Source organism: Papio anubis, chromosome 7 (assembly GCF_008728515.1).
Source record: "Papio anubis isolate 15944 chromosome 7, Panubis1.0, whole genome shotgun sequence".
Lineage (NCBI taxonomy): Eukaryota > Metazoa > Chordata > Mammalia > Primates > Cercopithecidae > Papio > Papio anubis.
Window position 1 is genome coordinate 12,192,609 of NC_044982.1, and position 13,705 is coordinate 12,206,313.

General features: G+C 51.2%; 1 protein-coding gene and 1 long non-coding RNA gene across 2 annotated transcripts; one reads left to right on the forward strand and one right to left on the reverse strand.

Moving 5' to 3' along the window:
* Positions 1-3,687: 3,687 nt before the first annotated feature.
* LOC101002601 (putative alpha-1-antitrypsin-related protein) lies at positions 3,688-9,310 on the forward strand. The gene is made up of 4 exons (XM_009212184.4): positions 3,688-4,883; positions 6,307-6,577; positions 7,966-8,113; positions 8,955-9,310. The coding sequence occupies exons 1-4, from the start codon at positions 4,127-4,129 to the stop codon at positions 9,144-9,146; spliced, it is 1,368 nt and encodes a 455-aa protein (XP_009210448.2). The 5' UTR covers positions 3,688-4,126; the 3' UTR covers positions 9,147-9,310.
* LOC116275691 lies at positions 6,577-13,450 on the reverse strand. Its single transcript, XR_004184794.1, has 4 exons — positions 12,947-13,450; positions 12,772-12,836; positions 8,860-9,011; positions 6,577-8,203 (listed from the first exon to the last, which is right to left on the reverse strand). It is a non-coding gene; the product is annotated as an uncharacterized LOC116275691 (long non-coding RNA).
* Between the last annotated feature and the right edge of the window lie 255 nt (positions 13,451-13,705).

Consider the following 13,705-nt stretch of genomic DNA (forward strand, 5'->3'; position numbering starts at 1 on the left):
ACTGTGTGTGTTACATGAAACAGAAGCAGATGTAGTGAGAATGAGGGGGTCTAACTCTCTTTATCCTGAAACAAGGACCCCTCACTGGGGTGGAGAGAACCAGTCCTTCCCAGTCACACCCAGGATCCCTCAGGTGGCGCTTGGCAGCTGGTGTCACCACCCTAAGTGCCCACACAAATGGGCTATGGAGCCAGAGCAGCAAGGATTCCAGCTCCTGGTGAGAGATTCCCAGGCCAGGGTCTTGGTAGACACAAGCCTGGTGACTTCAGGCAGCTGGCAATTACTGGGCATCTTCCAAGGGTCGGGCACAGTTCCAGGCCCCTAGCGTGTACGAATTCCTTGACTCCTCTCCTCACTTCTCAGAGGGCGTGTCAAGGAGAGAGGAACCTGGATCTTGGATGGCCATGGGGCTTCCTTCCACCCACACTCCCACATGGCTGCACAGCACAGGCTGGTTCTGCTGGACTGAGCCCATCCAGGGAAGAACAGCGAGACCCTCGGGTGAGATCGGACTCACTGGAGACAAACACCTTGACAGAAGCTGGAGGAGCCCCAGGCTGTTTTTCAGGACAGAGGGTTCCTGGACACAGGCACTGAGCATCCCCACACACCCCGAGACTGGCCCATGAGCACGAGAAGCCCTGAGAGTGGATGGGGGTGGCCTGTGTGCAAGGCAGCGCAGCGAGCCTCTCTGCAGAACCCACAGGCTGCGCTGGGTGAGGAGTTCTCCCTCAGCCTCCTCTGGAGCTGACACTGGAGAGAGCACCGTGAGCCTCCCTGCCTGGATTATTATCTGCACTTAATATAGAAGGAAACTGAGGCACACAGAGTTTTAGCTCCTCTTGGCCAGAGCGAGGATTTGAACCCAGGCGTCTGAACCTTGGTGATCCTGAGGGGCAGAGTGAGTTGGGGGATGGAATTGCGTCTTTTACAAAGTGCCCAGCACAGGGTGGGCACCTACAGAGGGTAAGAGCTGGGGGACTCAGTCGGGTGTGATTTTCCCCTTCTCCTGCCCTCCCCAGGCTGGGACTCCCCTGTGGAGTCCTGGTGTTCACCTGTGTCTCCAACTGTAGAGGCGGAAAGGATTCAGCCTTAGAGATGCCCCCTTGCTCTCCAACAGGCCCCTCTGCCTCAGGCTCCTTTTTCCTTTTTTCTTTTCCTTTTTTTTTTTTTTTTTTTTGAGATGGAGCTTCCCTCTGTTGTCCGGGCTGGAGTGCAATGGCACAATCTTGGCTCACGATAACCTCTACCTCCCGGGCTCCAGTGATTTTCCTGCCTCAGCCTCCCAGGTAGCTGGCATTACAGGCATGCGCCACCAAGCCCAGCTAATTTTTTTTTTATTTATTTAATAGAGACCGGGTTTCACCATGTTGGTCAGGCTGGTCTTGAACTCCTGACCTCAGCTGATCCACCCACCTTGGCCTCCCAAAGTGCTGAGATTACAGGCATAAGCCAACGCGCCCAGCCAGGCTCTCTTTTTCTTACCCTACTCCTTCGAACCTCCAGCCTGAGCCAGAGTCCGAGACCCTGGTGGACCCCACGGCCACTCCCTAAGGGTCTCAGAGGAGGAGGGGTGCCCTTTTAGCTCTGGCCCTTCAGAGCTTGTTACCCAGATTCCAGAGGACACCGTGTCCTCTCCCCACTGCTCTCTGGACCCCACCTTCCTGCCCCCAGGGGCCTCTGCCATTGAGCGCTTGGTTAGAACTTCTGGCCCGAAAGGGCGAGGTGAATTCATTAACTTCTCTGATGGCCTGAGGACCGTTTCAGTCCCCTCTTCCCTCTCTCCTACCTGGTTCATGGTCCCCTCCTCTACCTGCTGGGGCCCTCACAGGTCCTGAAGCCTTTGCGGGTTCGAAACCCAGCCCTCTCCTCCCCGTCTGAGGCCCCTTCCCGTTGTCCAGCTTCATATTTACATTGATTCCACTTCATTCTCCCAATATTCCCATTTCAAAAGGAAGATGGAGAGGTGGAATTCTTTTTCCGAGGTCATATCGTTGGTGAGTGACGGAGCCTGGATGAGAAGCCAGGCCTGTTGTCACCACTTCCTCTCCCACACACTCATGTTTTTCTGGAGAGAACAACCTCTCCGGGTCCTGTATTGCTGTTAGGCCCAGGGCTGGAACCAGCAATACCTTAGTCTCCCCTGAGCTGACAGCAGGTTCCTCAGCCCATGTTTGTGGCAGGGACCCCCGACCCATAGTGGGGCAAGTCCAGGCCAGGCTGCAGGGGCTGGGGCACAGGTTCCTCTGTGGGCACAGCCCCTGACTCTCCCTGGGGGCTGTCGTTAAGCCCTGGGTCCAGGAGGAACCTTATGGACGTCAAAGCTCCATCATGTCAGTGAGGAGAGTGGCTGTAGGTTCCTGAGACCTGGGACAGCAGGCGCAGTGCAATCCTGGGGACCCTAAACAGGGCCCCCATCCCGGAGGAATGGACATCCTACACGGCCTGGGCCCAGGCAGATTCAGCTGGGCCTCACTTGACTTAAGTCCGGTCTGAAAGGAGAGAAGCTTCTGTCCAATCAGGCAAGAGGAGACCTTCAAGACAGCCAGGGTGATCTGAGCCCCCACCCCAGGGGAGCTCCACAGGGGGCAATTAGCAAGGCCAGGGGATGGTTTGTCATCATCCCTGTGAGTTGAGGGTCACTACATGACTGTGGTTTTATTGAGAATGTTGTCAAACATCCTAGGATGCATGGCAGAGTCCCCCACAGCATAGCACTGCCCAGCCCAGTATGTCCACATGGCCAGGATCAGGAGCCCTGACGTCCTCCGGGTCTGGCCAAGAGCAGTATCCAAGGTCCCAGCCTCTGAGGAGGCAGTATTACAGCTCTACGCAGAGCACTTGGCCAGCAGTTGGTGGCCTGTCGGCTCCCGGTTCTGCCTGACCAGCTGTGTGGCCTTGAACAAGTTACTGAACCGCTCTGAGTTCACCTTTCCCATCCTACGAAAATGAACAAGTTACTGAACCCCTCTGAGTTCACCTTTCCCATCCTATGAAAATAGAAATTACAAGACATACCTTTAGACGAAAGGCAAAGTCTGTGACTGCCTCTAGAAACAGGGCTGTCCTGTGCTTTAATCGGCAGCATTCCCCAGGCCAGGAATGCCACAGGGCGCAGACAATTATCAAACCAGGCTCCAGGGTCCTGTAAGGTGAAGGCTATCGCAGTTGGGAGGTGAGGGAGAGGCATGAAGTGTGTGGAATCTGGGGAGAGCCTAGACAGAAATCAGGCAGGCTGGATTTACACAGCGCCTCCGAGCTCTGGCTGTGTGTCACAGCACAGTATCCTGTCCCTCTGGGGACAGAGCTTCTTTGTCCATTAAATAAGGGAGGTTAATGGAGATCTCCAAGGACTGTTGTGGTGTGTGGAAGTCATTGCTGATCCTGACTTAACCCACTTCCTTAGTAACCCTGGGCAAGTTCCTTATGCTTCCTGTGCCCCCGTTTCCTCTTTTCTAAAATGGGGGCTGGACGCCGTGGCTCATGCCTCTAATCCCAGCATTTTGGGAGGCCAAGTAGGGAGGATCACTTGAGGTCAGGAGTTTGAGACCAGCCTGGGCAACATGACGAAACCCTGTCTCCATTAAAATACAAAAAATTAGCCTGGCATGGTGTGCACACCTATAATCCCCGCTACTTGGGAGACCGAGGCAGGAGAAACGCTTGAACTCGGGAGGCGGAGGTTTCAGTGAGCCGAGGTCATGCCACTGCACTCCAGCCTGGGTGATAGAGCTAGACTCTGCCTCCAAAAAAATGAAATAATATGAAATAAAACAAAATGGGGCTGTGGCACTTGCACCTCAAGGTCATTACAGAGTTAAGTGGAGCTGCAGAGAGCAAGGACTCAAGACCCAGCTGGCCAAGCTGAGGGATGCTGGCTTTTCCTGTTTGCTGACCTTGGGCATGAGCCTAACCTCTCTGGGCTTTGGTTTCCTCATCTGTAAAAGGAGGATAGTAGCATTACCACCTCACAAGATTGTTACAAGAAAGCAATGAGTTAACACACGTGTGTGCTTAGAACAGTTCTTGGCATATGCTAAGCACCTTCTACATGCTTGCTATCTTTCTGATTCTTTCAATGATGATGATGTAGGAAAGTGCTTGCAACGGGCTGGGCGCATGGTGGATGTTTAATAATTCATGGTTGCATTCACACGATGTCAGTCCCTGGTCACTGGGAGTCATCCTGTGCCCTGACTTGGGGCCTGGCCTTCTGTCTCTGTCTTGCAGGACAATGCCATTCTCTGTCTCATGGGGTGTCCTCCTGCTGGCAGGCCTGTGCTACCTGGTCCCCAGCTCCCCGGCTGAGGATCCCCAGGAAGATGCTGCCCAGAAGACGAATACATCCCACCATGATCAAGGGGACTGGGAGGACCCTGCTTGCCGGAAGATCTCCTATAATATCATCGACCTCGCCTTTGATTTGTACAAAGAGCTGGCTGATCTATCACAAACCAGCAATATCTTAGTCGCCCCAACGAGCGTGGCTATGGCCTTTGTAATGCTCTCCCTGGGGACTAAGGCTGACACTCGCACGGAGATCCTGGAAGGCCTGAATTTCAATCTCACGGAGACGCCTGAGGCCAAGATCCACGAATGCTTTCAGCAAGTTCTCCAAGCCAGGCCAGACACCCGGCTCCAGCTGACCACCGGCAGTAGCCTGTTTGTCAACAAGAGTGTGAAGCTAGTGGACACGTTTTTGGAGGGTATCAAGAAACTGTACCACTCAGAAGCCTCCTCCATCAACTTCAGGGACACCGAGGAGGCCAAGGAGCAGATCAACAACTATGTGGAGAAGAGAACTGGAAGAAAAATAGTGGATTTGGTCAAACATCTGAAAAAAAACACAAGTCTTGCCCTGGTGGATTACCTTTCCTTTCACGGTAAGGTGGCACCACCTGCCCAAGCCCGTTCCACTGAAATAATCCAAACATATTCTCAAACTACTAGTTCTTAAGCTTTCCTAGACAACGTACTATGAGATATGGCAGGGCAGGGCATTTAACATGGATTCTGCAATTTTCCAAACACAAACAGTAAAATACTTTCCATGATCAAATAAGATTGAAGAATGATGAGTTCAAGACAGCCAAACCATCATCTTCCCTACAGACCTTGTCAGAGCCTTTATTGTCCTAATACTCATTGGAAATCCCTAACAGGTAGGGAACAGAATATGAAATGCTTCCCACATGCTAAAGCCAGAAAAATGTTTTGTGGCACATGCATAAAGGGATAGTTCCATGGAAACACTTTAGACGGCTCTAGTGTCCCAGAAGCAGCGTCAGCTTTGTGGTCTAAAATATTGGGGTTCAAACCCTGCCTCTACCACTTACTAGCTTTTGATAAAGGACAATGCATTCTACCTCTCTGAGGTGCTAATTTCCCATCTTAGCATGGACAAAATAGCATCCTTGTTGTCAGGTTGTTTTAAGGATTAAACAAGTGACAAAGACCGTGGGGACAATGTGTGGCATACAGCGGGTGATAGACTCTTCTGTATCTCAGGCTGCCTTCCTACCCCTGAAGGGTTAAAATGTCCGGGTCCTGGGGGCCCCAGGGCATTCTAAGCCAGCTCCCACTGTTCCAGGAAAACAGCACAGGGGAGGGGAGGTGGGAGGCAGGGCCAGGGGCTGCTTCCTCCACTCTGAGGCTCCCTTGCTCTTGAGGCAGAGGAGGGCAGTAGAGAGCAGCCAGGCTGCAGTCAGCACAACTGAGGTCCTGGCTCCGCTGGGGCCTTAGGGCAGGCCCCCATCCCTCTCCAGCCCCAGTCTCCTCCTTCTGTCCAATGAGAAAGCTGGGATCAGGGGTCCCTGAGGTGCCTGCCCACTGGGCATGCCTCGATGGTGAAGCATTCTTGGTTTGGCAGAGGGGAGGCTGCCTAGGCACCTGCGTTTCCCCTGCCGCTCTAGGGAAAGGCCTCAGGAGTAGTAAGCAGAATGTGTCCTTGTATCTCGAGGGAGCCAGCCCTCTGCATGAGACAGGAAGCCTCCAGGCAGAGGTGGCAAGGCATAAGGAGTTCTGGTTTTCCTCATTAACTTTCATTAACCATTCCCAAGCCACTATAGGATAAACAGAGTCAAATATAAATGCTGCTTAGAAACTCTGGATTCTTCTTTATCTTCAGGTGATTCTCACAAAAGCTCTCCAGCAGCCGGATAGTTTCATTTGAATCCCATTTTACAGAGGATGAAGGTGAAGCAGAGGGAAGTGTCTCGTCAAAGGGGCTCAGGGTTCCTTTCATTCACACACTTCCACCCTTTTATCGCATACCTGGGTGATGCCCACCTTCCTTTTTCTTCCCAGGCAAATGGAAAGATAAATTCAAGGCTGAGCGCATTACGATAGAGGGCTTCCATGTGGATGATAAGACCATCATCAAAGTGCCTATGATAAACCACCTGGGCAGATTTGAGATCCACCGGGACAAGGAGTTATCCAGCTGGGTGCTGGCACAGCACTATGTGGGGAACGCCACTGCCTTCTTCATCCTGCCCGACCCAAAGAAGATGTGGCACTTGGAAGAGAGACTGACCTACAGCCACCTTGAAAATATCCAGAGAGCCTTTGACATAAGGTGATTTCCAGTGCAGGGGCTGAACTCAGACCTTTGAGCCATGTCAGGAGTGAGGCCCATCAGGACTGGCCAGAGGGCTGGGGAGGGTGGACCCCACATCCCTGGGTCACAGCTACTGCAGCCGACAGAGGCCACCACTGAGTTCAGGTAGCGCCATCCATGGTCCATGAGGAGGTAAAGGTCTTGTCACTCCAGCGTGGACACTCTCCCTTCCCAATATCCAGTGCCCAGGGCAGGGACAGCAGCACCACTACACATTCTGGCAGAACCAAGAAGGAACAGATGGGCTTCCTGGCAAAGGCAGCAGGGGAGTGTGGAGTTCAAGGGTAGACTGTCCCTGTGGGGATGGGGGAAGAGCCCGTGTGGCTAGACCCAGAAAAGCAAGGGTCGGAATTGGAACAGCCAGGGCATGTTAGCAGAAGGCTTGAGTTTCTCTGTCACTTTATCGGTGCTGTTAGATTGGGTGCCCTGTAGTAAACGATACTTGAGCATAAGCCACACATTAGTGTATCTGTGCATTCGTAATTATGCCCATGTCCTCTTGATCTGGTTTATTTTTATTTTTACGCTGTAAAACCAAGATGAAAATACGAAAGGTCTCAGGTTCGTAGCAAGTACGGAGGCTGGAATTTCTCTGTCCCATGCAAACGCCTCCTGAGGTCCCTGCTCCAGGGGTTGAGAAAGAACAAGGAGGCTGAGAGGGTAACTGATCAGAGCCCAGAGCCAGGCTACCCGGTCACACCAGACCCTGCCCGGGGCGGCTCTGTCTCCCCATGGAAAACAAGAGGGGAGCACTCAGCCTGGTGTGGTCAGTCTTCTATCATACTTTGAATGGATGTCACTGGGTACTGCTGCCAGCCCCATGTTCCCCTGGGTGTGAGGCCCTGGGGATGTTCCAGGCTGGGGGCCAGGTGACCCAACACTACAGGATGAGACACGCTTCCAGGACACCTAGAATCTGCCTGGAGGGCTTCTCAACGGAGGTGGCATTTCAAACTGCCTTAACAAGATGATTAGTTTGGTATTAACATTCTTTGATTCTGGGTATAGAGGAGCTCAAAGAAAAACAAACCAAGGTCAACTTCCGATTGCTTTATTTTATTTTTTTTTAATTTTTCTTTTAGGTTCGGGGGTCCATGTGCAGGTTTGTTATATAGGTAAACCCTGGGGGTTTGTTGTGTAGAGTATTTCGTCACCCAGGTACTACGCATAGTACCCAATAGTTATTTTCTCTGATCCTCTCCCTCTGACTTCTGATCTTGATATGGGTGAGGACACGGCACTAAGTGGTAGAAACAGTCAGGAAAGAAAGCGCTGGTACTGTGGTGGGTTCCAGAAGAACAGGAGAAATGCTGCTCCATGCCTTGATTCTCTTTCCTGCATGGCAGGTCTGTCAGTCTACATTTTCCCAAACTGTCCGTTTCTGGAACCTACGAACTCAAGAGAGTCCTCAGGAATCTGGGCATCATCAAGATCTTCAGCAACGAGGCCGACCTCTCTGGAGTCAGTCAGGAGGCACCCCTGAAGCTCTCCAAGGTGACGTCACCCAGAAGACCGTGTCGTCCCCTGGTGTCGGCTGGCAGATTGTGTGGCAGTCACAGTTCCATCCTGAGGCTGAGGAAGGGGCTAAGAGACACAAATGAAGACCCAGGCTGAGCCCTGAGGATGCCCGAGATTCACCGAGATGGGCCATGGCCAGACGGCAGAGCTGGGGAGGTGCCTCCTGTGCAGCTGCCACTTTCAGGGCCTCGCCTGCTATTGTGTCACTGATCCTTTGCCCAGGACCTTCTAGTTCTGGGCCTTAATTTATCCGTATTGATACAAAAAAGCTTAGGCTCAGTCATTTTGAAAGCCTTTCTGGCCCCTCTCATCTGTGAGATTTGGAGTTTTTGGTGCATCACCAAGCCTGAACCAATGAGTGATTTGAGCAAAAGATGACACTAATTTAGGAAAACTAAAGGTGACCAAAGAGCAACTGCAGTTCCGTGAATGGCTGCGTTATTTCGAGGTCTGGGCACCGTGAAGGTCACTGTCAGAGTCCACGTCCCCAAGGAGCTTAAAGCCGGGTACTAGAAAGGAGAGAGCCCTGGAGGCAGACGTGCAGCGGGGAGTTGTGGGTGCATCCTGAGCAGGGGAGAGGCACTTGTAGGGAAGGTGGACAGCGGGGAGCCAGGCCCATCACCCAGAGCCTTGATGGGGAGCAAGGCCTGTGTGACAGGGAGGGAGAGGACGTGGAGGGTCAGGGCCACCCGAGTGGAGAAAGGCTGGAGTGAGTGCCTCACCTCCCAGGATACGGCTGTCCACATGGGCGTTGCTCCAGGCCTGGGCTGGGGCAAAGCTCAGCCTCGGAACATATCTCTGCTTCTCTCCGCTCCAGGCTGTGCATGTGGCTGTGCTGACAGTTGATGAGAAAGGGACTGAAGCCACCGGAGCCCTCCATTTGGAAGAGAAGGCCTGGTCTAAGTATCAGACAATCATGTTCAACCGGCCCTTCCTGGTCATCATCAAGGATGACATCACCAACTTTCTGCTCTTCATTGGAAAAGTGGTGAATCCCACCCAAAAATAACTGCCTGTCACGCCTCAGCCCCTCCCCTCCATCCCTGGCCTCCTCCCTGGGTGACATTAAAGAAAGGCTGACCTGCCCCCTGCCTGCGTGTGATTGCAAACCCCTCCCCTGTTGCTTCTGAGTCTCCCTTTGTGCGCTGAGGCCGTGTGTGGACTCCAGGTCCCCCTCAACTGTGTTCATGGAGGACCTGGCTGGGCAGGCACGTGCTGGGCCAGGATGGAGGGGGCTGAATCCTCAGTTTAAGGGCCTGGACCTGGGAGCTTATGGAAGAGCAAGGGGCTACCAGGAGTGGCCGCCTAGTGTGGGTCACCCGGAGAGAGCCGGGCCTGGGCATCAGTGCTAGGAGAACGCTGTGGCACTGTGGGACCCAGAGAAGCCACATTGCTGAGCCTCCTGTTCTCATAGGCAGCATGAGGAGAGAACGCCCCCACCCTGTGAGTGCAAAGCAGGCTGTCAGAGGCGTCGGTGGGGCCACTGCCACACCTTCCCTCCCCGCCAGGCCCTAACCCAGGGGTCGGGGAAGCCAGATGTGCAGCCTTTGGTGGCGTCCGTGTGGCCCAGAGTGAGAGGGGCTCCACCGTGTGTGTGTTTGTGTGAGTCTGTGTGTGTGTGTGGCTGCGTGGGTGTGTCTCTGTGTGTGTGTGTCTCTGTGTGGGTATATCTGTTTGTGTCTATGTGTGGGTCTCTGTGTGTGTCTGTGTGTCTGTGTATGTGTGTGTCTCTGTGTGTGGCTGTGCGTCTCTCTGTGTGTGCATCTGTGTGTATGTGTGTGGTTGCGTGGGTATGTCTGTGTGTGTGTGTGTGTGTGTCTGTGTGCGTATGTCTGTGTGCGTGTGTCTCTGTATGTGTGACCATGTGTGTCTGTGTGTCAGTGTCTGTGAGTGTGTGTGTTTGTGTCTGTGTGTCTAGGTATTTCTGTCTTTGTGTGTGTCTGCATATGGCTGTGGATATGTATGTGTGTGTCTGTGCGTTTGTGTGTTCGTGTGTCCCTGAGTCAATATGAATCTAAGTCTGTGTGTCTGAGTCTATGTGTGTTAGGGTCCCTAGGTGTTCCTGTGTGCTTGTAGGTGGTTGTGGGTGAGGCTGTGTGTGCGATGTTTCTCTGTTTGTGTGAGTGTGTGTCTGAGTCTAGATGTGTCTGTGTGTCTAGGTGTTTCTACCTAGACTGAAGATGTGTCTGCGGCTGTGAGTGCGTCTGTGTGTGTGTGTGTTTCTGTGATTGTGTGTCTCTGAGTCGGTGTGCGTCTGTGACTGTGTGTGTTACATGAAACAGAAGCAGATGTAGTGAGAATGAGGGGGTCTAACTCTCTTTATCCTGAAATAAGGACCCCTCACTGGGGTGGAGAGAACCAGTCCTTCCCAGTCACACCCAGGAGCCCTTGGGTGGCGCTTGGCAGCTGGTGTCACCACCCTAAGTGCCCACACAAATGGACTAGGAAGCCCAAGCAACATAAATTCCAGCTCCTGGTGAGAGATTCCCAGGCCAGGGTCTTGGTAGACACAAGCCTGGTGACTTCAGGCAGCTGGCAATTACTGGGCATCTTCCAAGGGTCAGGCACGGTTCCAGGCCCCTAGCGTGTACGAATTCCTTGACTCCTCTCCTCACTTCTCAGAGGGCGTGTCAAGGAGAGAGGAACCCGGATCTTGGATGGCCATGGGGCTTCCTTCCACCCACACTCCCACATGGCTGCACAGCACAGGCTGGTTCTGCTGGACTGAGCCCATCCAGGGAAGAACAGCGAGACCCTCGGGTGAGATCGGACTCACTGGAGACAAACACCTTGACAGAAGCTGGAGGAGCCCCAGGCTGATTTCCAGGAATGGGGGTTCCTGGACACAGGCACTGAGCATCCCCACACACCCCGAGACTGGCCCATGAGCACGAGAAGCCCTGAGAGTGCGTGGGGGTGGCCTGTGTGCAAGGCAGCGCAGCGAGCCTCTCTGCAGAACCCACAGGCTGCGCTGGGTGAGGAGTTCTCCCTCAGCCTCCTCTGGAGCTGACACTGGAGAGAGCACCGTGAGCCTCCCTGCCTGGATTATTGTCTGCACTTAATATAGAAGGAAACTGAGGCACACAGAGTTTTAACTCCTCTTGGCCAGAGCCAGGATCTGAACCCAGGCGTCTGAACCTTGGTGATCCTGAGGGGCAGAGTGAGTTGGGGGATGGAATTGCATCTCTCACAAAGTGCCCAGCACAGGGTGGGCCCCTACAGAGGGTAAGAGCTGGGGGGCGGGGCTCAGTCGGGTGTGATTTTCCCCTTCTCCTGCCCTCCCCGGGCTGGGACTCCCCTGTGGAGTCCTGGTGTTCACCTGTGTCTCCACCTGCAGAGCCAGGAAGGACTCAGCCTTGGGGATGCCGCCCAGCTCTGCAACAGGCCCCACTGCCTCAGGCTTCTTCTTTCTTATGCAACTCCTTCGAAACTCCAGCCTGAGAAACCCCAGAGTCCAAGACCTCGGTGGACTCCATGCCCCCCACCCTAAGGGTCTCAGAGGAGGAAAGCGTGTCCTTTTAGCTCTGGCCCCTCAGAGCTTGTTACCCAGATTCCAGAGGACACTCTGTCTTCTCCCCACGGCTCTCTGGGCCCCACCCTTCCGTCCCAAGGGGACTCTACCTTTGATCTCTTGTTTAGAACTCCTGGCCTGAAAAGGAGATATGTATTCATTAACTCCTCAGATGACCTGGTGATCTTTTCCATCACCTTCTCCCTCTCTCTTATCTGGGTTCATGGCCCCATCCTTTACCTACTGGGGCCCTCACTGTTTCCCTGGCGTGTATCTCTAACTCTACAGCTCATCTGATATAAAAGGTAGTTATTTCCTAGGAGGAAATTTAAGAGATAGAGCCAGCAATGACAAAAGAGAGACCTTTCCGGAGGCGGGTCAGAACACTTAATTGAGTGTTTAGAGTTTTTTAGGAGAGATAAATAAAGAGGACATGAGTAACAAAAGGGTAAATTGGGGAGGCCACACAATGAGGAGAAAGCTTTGGGATCTGTATTCTTGTGGACCACAATGAGCTCAGGGGTTAAGGGATAAAGTCCAGGGTAAATAACGGTGTTGAGACCTCTGGGTATATCAAATATTAAAACAGAAATCTCAATGTTCCGGAAGAAAGTATGAGGTGATTTATTTTCTTGATTTTTTAAGTGGATAAGGCCTTTCTAAAGAAGGCAGAAAACCCAAAAATCATAAAGCAAGTACTGATAATATTTACCCTTATAAAATGCAAACTGAATTAGATTTGATTTACTTTTACTCTCTCAAGAGCAAAGAAAGTCCTGTAAATCCTGCCAGGTAATGTCAGGAGTTTGTTTTAGATGGTGGCGACTGCCTGAATGACTTTTAATTTGCTGTCTCATGCTTACCATTTAGAATGTTAATTTTTGCTCTTGGAAGATGTTCAGAAACAAGCGAGGGGGGAAAAAAGTAAAAGATCTAAATTATTTATATATGTGCATAATCAAACCAAAATGCGACCAAAATCAGATTGCCCACAAATTTTAAGCCAGGTGTGCAGATGAAACAAAACCTTAAATCAGGCAAGCAGAATTCACCAAAAGTGAATTCACGAAAAGACATGCCTCACAGAATGTAAGTTCTATAGAAACCAGAAGAGTATACTCACCATAGAGATGAATGTCTTTGTACCAGAAAAGGCTTGTCAGAAATGCCAAAAAGTCTCTTATCATCCTGGGAGGAATATGAGGTTCTTTATTTAAGATGGCCTTACTGGAATCAGATCTCAAGTAAAGTCAAAGAGCTTCTACAAAAATGGAGGCTTTGCCTGAGAGAAGACTCACCAGTCTGTGACTCCTGGTGAGTCCTTAGACCAGAGTTCAGAGGGCTCAAGTGAGTACTGAACACCAGTCTCAGGAATCGCAGAGGCCCACTGAAGGTGATCTTGCTTCAGGTCCCACTTCTGACTCCAGTTATGCCAACCTATATAACACACAAAGACAGAGAGTCTCTAAAAGCAAGTGGTGTGTATTCAGGAATGGGCATTGCAATGGGAATACAATCATAAGCTATGTGCATATTCAGAAAGGTAAAGGAAGACAAGGATTTTTAAAGGAAAAATATGGAGGATTACATAAATGTTTTGAGATAACTATCCTTGGCTATGAGGATCCATAACAAAGGTGTTACGGATCCTCAGTTTTTGGGCAAGATACCCAGGTAATTAATCTGCAAGGTACTAACTTGGAAGACGAATGCCTGATATTCATAGGCCATAAAAATGGTTAACAAAGAAATAGCTTGAAATAATAACTGGCTTTGTTTAATATATCAGTTTTCATAAGGAATCTAGGTATAATTATTAAAAAATAAATAAGGTAAATTTAAATGACATAAACACTTATAAACAAACTTCATAGTTTCAAAAATCTTGTTGGTGATTTTAAATCTTAAAGTTATGTTAAATCAAGTAATAGATATTTATGAAATGTCTGGGTTATTTTCAAATAAGATAAAATACTGAAACATAAATTTCTGAACACAAATATAAGCTTGTTCTTAGCTTCTTAAGTTCTATAGAAAGATTAAATATATTTGGGTCT

Excerpts from the sequence above, each read along its gene's own strand:
- LOC101002601 (XM_009212184.4), top strand. The coding sequence starts at position 4,127 with ATGTTTAATAATTCATGGTTGCATTCACACGATGTCAGTCCCTGGTCA. Across the intron at positions 4,884-6,306 it reads GGATTACCTTTCCTTTCACG|GCAAATGGAAAGATAAATTC; the intron begins GTAAGGTGGCAC and ends TTTTCTTCCCAG. Across the intron at positions 6,578-7,965 it reads CAGAGAGCCTTTGACATAAG|GTCTGTCAGTCTACATTTTC; the intron begins GTGATTTCCAGT and ends CCTGCATGGCAG.